The 6,000-nt window shown below is 48.8% G+C and overlaps 1 protein-coding gene across 1 annotated transcript in view; it reads left to right on the top strand.

The window, feature by feature from the left end:
- Positions 1-6,000, top strand: part of ARPP21 (cAMP-regulated phosphoprotein, 21kDa) — a 152,870-nt gene that overhangs the window by 101,514 nt on the left and 45,356 nt on the right. The window contains exons 16-19 of the mRNA XM_014548377.1: positions 10-104; positions 1,150-1,254; positions 2,254-2,514; positions 4,899-5,025. Coding sequence (XP_014403863.1) covers positions 10-104; positions 1,150-1,254; positions 2,254-2,514; positions 4,899-5,025 — 588 coding nt within the window. The remainder of the gene's footprint in view (positions 1-9; positions 105-1,149; positions 1,255-2,253; positions 2,515-4,898; positions 5,026-6,000) is intronic.

Below are 6,000 nucleotides of genomic sequence, written 5' to 3'. Positions count from 1 at the left end.
CCGGCCCAGCGGCCCAGCAGCAGCCCCGGCAGCAGCCCTCTCCTCAGCCGCAGCAGCAGGTGCAGCCACCGCAGCCACAGCCCGCTGGTCCGCTGGTCCCTCAGGTGAGGAGCTGGTTGGGAGGCAGGGGGATGGGGTCCCAGACAGAGACTGCGGCCTTCAGAGCAGCGGTGCGCCAGGAAGGGGGCATATTCTCCATCGGTCCCACCTCCATCCTCTTCTAAGGAAAACCTGGCAGCCTGGAGTCCGTGGCTGCAGGTCAACAGGATCTTCTTACCTGGATCCTTAAGTTTAGACAGAAACGATGCCCCATCCAATAACTTACCTGGGAAGGATATAGAACTAGGGAGAATGCATGATGAGCTTTTTCTTAGGTCCAGATGCTGCTTTTATGTATCAGGGAGCCTTTCTTGGGAACTGAACTTACGTTCCCACCCAGGTCTTGGTATCAGCTGGCTCACCCATTCCCAACACAGAACAAGTGTTCGTGCCTGCAGAGAGTCAGTATTACAATTTTAAATCAGTGGGAAGAATAGAAATCAGTTCATTCCAAGGTGGCCTGGCTGTTCACACCAGCCTTGGAGACGTAGAGCTGCCCTCCATTGCCTAGGCCCTAGGGTGACACATGAAACCTGAAGTGTTCCAGGCAGTTTGCTGGAGCAAACCTCCTTTTAAGTATTTATTTCCTTCCTTCTCAGTCCCTGAAGGTGGTAGATTTATTTGGCAAATCTCCCTGAAGGTGGTAGATTTTTTTTATTGCAGCTTAAATTGCTCTGCTTACGTTTTGATCTGGCTTAGCCAGATGGCTCAAAAACAGCAAAATCTTTGCATGGGGGAAGGTCCTGATATGCAGTATTTTGGGGGCAATATTTTTAGACCCAGGGGATCTAACCAACAGCATGAAAATGTAGCAGCACCTTCTGCCAAGAATGTTCACGCTGAGCAGACGAGCCTCCCTCAAGGCTGCCTGCCTCTGCCCTGCATGGATCTCACTTTCCCGGGTGGCCGGCTTCCCTCTCCGGAGTGCATGGAGCCAAGAGGACCTGTAAGGGGCGGGGGTGGTGGTGGTAAGCTTCAGATATGACAGCCTTTGATGGGATTTCAACCCCCATGCTTCCCTGTTGAATGATCAACTTTTTCTTTCCGCAGTCTGTCCAGGGGCTGCAGGCTTCCTCCCAGTCAGTGCAATATCCAGCAGTTTCTTTTCCTCCCCAGCATCTCCTGCCTGTGTCTCCAACGCAGCAGTTCCCTATGGTAGGACTTCTGTGTGTCTGACTTCTCCGCTTATGTTCTCTTGGTTTTACCACGTTCCTGTGTAGGGCTGGCTGATGCTGGGTGGGTGCCCTGGGCTGACTATGACTGTGTGTGTGTGTGTGTGTGTGTGTGTGTGTGTGTGTGTGTGTGTGAGAGAGAGAGAGAGAGAATGTCTCATTCCATCTTTGCAACCTATCTTCAAAATCCTGGTTTTCTTTCTGTCTCCTGCCCCACGTTGAGTGCTTCTGCAATCTGGTACCTTTGTAAAGAGCTTACCAGCTAACAGGAATTGAATGCATTCAGAATCAGAAGTCAGAAACACAGAAACTTATCAACTTGGTGTGACGGTTTGGAAATATCTAAAAGTCAGTGTCAAGATAGTAACCGTCATCACCCTCAGCTCCTGATACAGTTGTTCCTCTCACATCCCAATCCCCCAACTTCCACTTCACTTTCCCTCCACGTACTAGGTCCTTCTGGACAATTACAGTGAACATCGCCACTAAATCTCAGGCCAGGCCAGTGTGTAAAGACTCCCTAATAAACAAATGGGGTCCCACCCAGCCTGTTGGTGGTGCCAATCCTGGTTCCATCTTTGCAGCAGCCATGGGTGACCATGACCATGGGTCCTTCTTCCTCTCCCCAGAGACAGATCCTGTGGTTACTGCTGGGAAGACCAGCTGGCCCTTCAGGACAAAACACCAAGTCCTCCTTGTCTCAGCACCATCCTGAGGAGCCCAAGCCCTTAATGAAAAAAAAAAAATAGTTTCCACTGAAAGAGGGAAATTTGGGTCAAATTGTTTGTCATCTTGTCCCTTGGGATGATTAAATCTGATTTCTCTTGGTATGTTCTCTTGTTCTGGACCCCAAATTCCTTTCATTTTTTTTTCAATGTGTACTGCCTGCTTCTCCCACAGGGACAAGCATGTGGCCTGTGTCTGCCTCTCCCATTCCTAAGCCGATCTTGCTGATTTCCTCCTTAATTTGTGTGTCTTGCAGAGAGAAGACGTGGCAACACAGTTCGGTCAGATGAACCTGAGCAGGCAGTCCTCAGGAGAGACCCCTGAGCCCCCATCCGGCCCTGTCTACCCACCATCCCTCATGCCACAGCCTAACCAACAGCCCAGCTATGTCATTGCCTCCACGGGCCAACAGCTCCCCACAGGCGGGTTCTCAGGCTCTGGACCTTCCATCTCTCAACAAGTCCTCCAGGCCCCTCCCTCCCCACAGGGATTTGTGCAACAGCCTCCACCTGCACAGGTGAGCATGCTTTTTCTCACACCTGTGACCTGTATGTAGTTGACCTGTAGTGCACGTGGACCCCTATCTTTCCATGTGGAGTATCACCAGGTCCTTCTGGTCCAGATGTGTATTCCCCAACTGCAGGGCTTGGTCTGTCCTTGTGCAAAGACTTGGGGCTCAAGAAGGAAGTTCAATGAAACTGACCCAAATGGCCATGATGTTACAGTGGGAAACATCTGTTCTCCAGACCCCGCTGGTACAGAGGCCACCCGGAGCCAGTCCCTTCCCTGGGGCGTCCTGCTCACGGGCTTGCCTAGGAAGGGAAAGCCTTGGGCAAGAAGGAAGCCTGCTGGGGGGAGGGGTGCTGAGTGTTCTCTTGCTGCTGCTTTGGAAATTCATTCTTTTCCCTTATTTTTTTAAAAATATATTTTTGATTTCAGCGAGGAAGGGAGAGAGCGAGAGAAACATCAATAATGAGAGGGAATCATTGATTGGCTGCCTCCTGCATGCCCCATACTGGGGATAGAGCCCACAACCCAGACATTTGCCCTGACCAGGAATTGAACCATGACCCCCTGATTCACAGGTCGACACTCAAACACTGAGCCATGCCGGCCAAGCTCATTCTTTCCCTTCTTGTGGATTCAAAGCATTTTCTGGAGCAAACCTGGTGCTCTAGGCAGGAGCTCCTCGGTAACATAAAGGCGGAAGCTAAGCCAGCATCCACTGTGTCCTTCCCTTTCTCCAGGGGGAAGCTGAGCTCACTGGTGCTCTCACAAGTAGCCATTAATCATATTTAATTGACTGGAGCATGTATGACGCCACAGATCACTGATTTTTACTGTCTTCTCAAAGACTGATGATGTGTTGCTGTTCACCACCAAACATCTCGGGGGCTCTCCTGGGTGTCCCTTGCAGAATATTGCAAGTGATTACTGTCAAGATGTGAAATGCAGAGAGGCATTTGTTGGTCCATTTTCAAGGCACACACATCTCAGGCAAATTCCATCCTAATTATGAAATATTGTATTGGATGAGCTGCTTCAAGTAAGGTGTCAACTTCTTATCATTTGTTTCACCGCCATTATATCTTGAATAAATAATTTTCTTTTCAAGCCATGCAAAACCCTCCACCATGAAATAATTTTCACTCAGATGTTCATTTTACTTTGAGTGATTAATAGTTCATCTTCAGTTGCCTTCTCGGGATATCTTTTTGCTAATAGGATTTAAGGAGATGTGAAAAATAATTTTAAGTTATAGGAGAACGGGCTTCCTTAATATATTAATTATTTTGCTAACAAATTAAATACTTTAAGCATAATTATTGGGAAAATTATGTAGTATATAATTATGCTTTACTATAAAATAGCATAGAAGTGTTCTGACCCATTTCTGCTGTCAAAGAGAAGAGATGGAAGAATATTTAATTGAAGGATTTCAAAAAAAAGTCCTTCCTCCATGAAGGAATTTCAGTTAGTGGACAGCTAGAGCAAAGACAGCTCAGAGCCCCTGGTATGTCTGCAACAGAAATCATTTTATTCCCCCTTCAATAGACTTAAAAATAGAAAGAGGAATGGGGAAAACAAAACAGGTGTTCATTATTCATGATCAGTTTGGACATCCATGAATTTCTATTTTAGAAGAAATAAAGATGAAAGTATAGGTTATAACCCATAGTGATTTTAAATCATTTTAGTAAACATTTTAAAATTGATTACTCATCTATGGACCAATGAAAAGAACTCTTGAGATGCAGTCCATGGGCAGACATGGAAAAATGTTAAACTTATGCAGAGAATTTTATACCTTGAAGGTCAGTTTTATCTGACTTGTCATGTATACTTGTTTCATTTTGATAAAACACAAAATTCAGTGTTTTAAAACAACCACCACGACTAGGTCAGCAGTTTGAACAGGACTCAGCAGGGATGGCTCTTCTCTCTGCACATGGCATTGGCTGGGGCGACATGACCGGGGCTGGAACATCCAGATGGCCTCACCCCCATGCCTAGAACGTTGGTGTAGCCTGTTGACGGGGGTGCCTCTGCTCGCCCCCGGTCTTCTCCAGCTGGGTGGCCGGAAGTCTTGTCCTGGTGTCTGGGCGCTCCTCCCATGAAAGTGGGAGCTGCAAGTCTTCTCAAGGGGTCTTCAAAGTCATCATTTCAGCCTCGTGGGGCTGAATATACTACAGCCCAGAGCCAGCTCAGATTCAAGGGCGTGGGAAATCGATTTCCCCTCTTCATGGGATGGTAGCATGTACACCCGCCTAAACTTGGAGAAGATTTTGACGGCTGTGTTTATAATCTACTACAAGTATGACATAAGATGACAATATATTTTACGTTTAAAAAACTTAATATATAGTTGTCATTCCTGCTGTTTTTTCCTTTCTCCCCCAGATGCCCATATATTACTACCCGTCTGGTCAGTACCCTACCTCAACCACGCAGCAGTACCGGCCCATGGCCTCGGTTCAGTACAGTGCTCAGAGGGGCCAGCAGCTGCCGCAGACAGCACAGCAAGCAGGTACTTGGAATCTGTCTCCCATCTCCTCCTCTAACCCACTTCCTTTTGCACGTAAATCTCTCAGCTGTCCCCTCCGGATGAATATTCAAGTGCAGCGATTTAAACCAGCTCATTGCCCTTTCCCGGGGAAGATAACGGGGCGTTTGATTAACTCTGTGGGGGAAAGTAACAGGTACCAGAAGGTGAAGCCCCTTCACTCAGCATCCCAGGCGTGCATGCTAAGCACAGTCTCCACCAACGAGTCTGGAATCCTCTTAGTTAATTTTGAAGCAGAGAGACAACCATACCCCTATCTTCCTAGTTCAGACCTTTTTATTTTTTTCCTCTATTTCAACTTAAAGAGAATTCCTCCCCAGTCTCTAAGGCTAGGGGACCACGCCAGGTTGTTGCTATCCCGCCCTGCAAAGCCCTGTCTCTAGAAGGAGGCCACTGGCATTGCAGGCTGTGTCCCGGTGCAACTCTGACTCCGCGGCGCCCTGTCCCGAGGGCCACCCGCCTCCGGCCGGAGCTCGGCAGCCACTGTGCAGTGGGAAGGGGGGCCGATGCACTGTACGAGAGTGAGTAGCAGGTCTCACAGTGAACCGGTCTCTTTCCCTACTGTGTCACACTCCTAACGGGATGCCGGGACCCAGAGAGCAGCAGCGGCCTGGCAGGGCTGAGGGACCGGTGCTGGGGGGAGGTGTCTGTCCCTCCTGCTGACCGCACCGCAGGGCTCACTGTCATGCTGAAGACCAGACCGCCGGACTGGGGACCCTGCCTTCCTTCCGTAAGTAGGTCCTATGAGAGCAGTGCCCCCCCAGGGCTGCTCATCCATGCCTGCTCCGTCGTCTGTCACCGGATTTCTGCACTCAATGGGTGTATATAATAGCTACAGCTGTGTGTGTGACACACACAGAAGATGTGCCATTGTTATAAGCTATGACAGGAAGTATAGTCCTTGCTGAGGGTTGAGACCCGTAACAGCTATCCCAACAA

Source organism: Myotis brandtii, unplaced genomic scaffold (assembly GCF_000412655.1).
Source record: "Myotis brandtii unplaced genomic scaffold, ASM41265v1 scaffold506, whole genome shotgun sequence".
NCBI classification, from domain to species: domain Eukaryota; kingdom Metazoa; phylum Chordata; class Mammalia; order Chiroptera; family Vespertilionidae; genus Myotis; species Myotis brandtii.
This window is presented reverse-complemented; position numbering and strand designations above follow the sequence as displayed.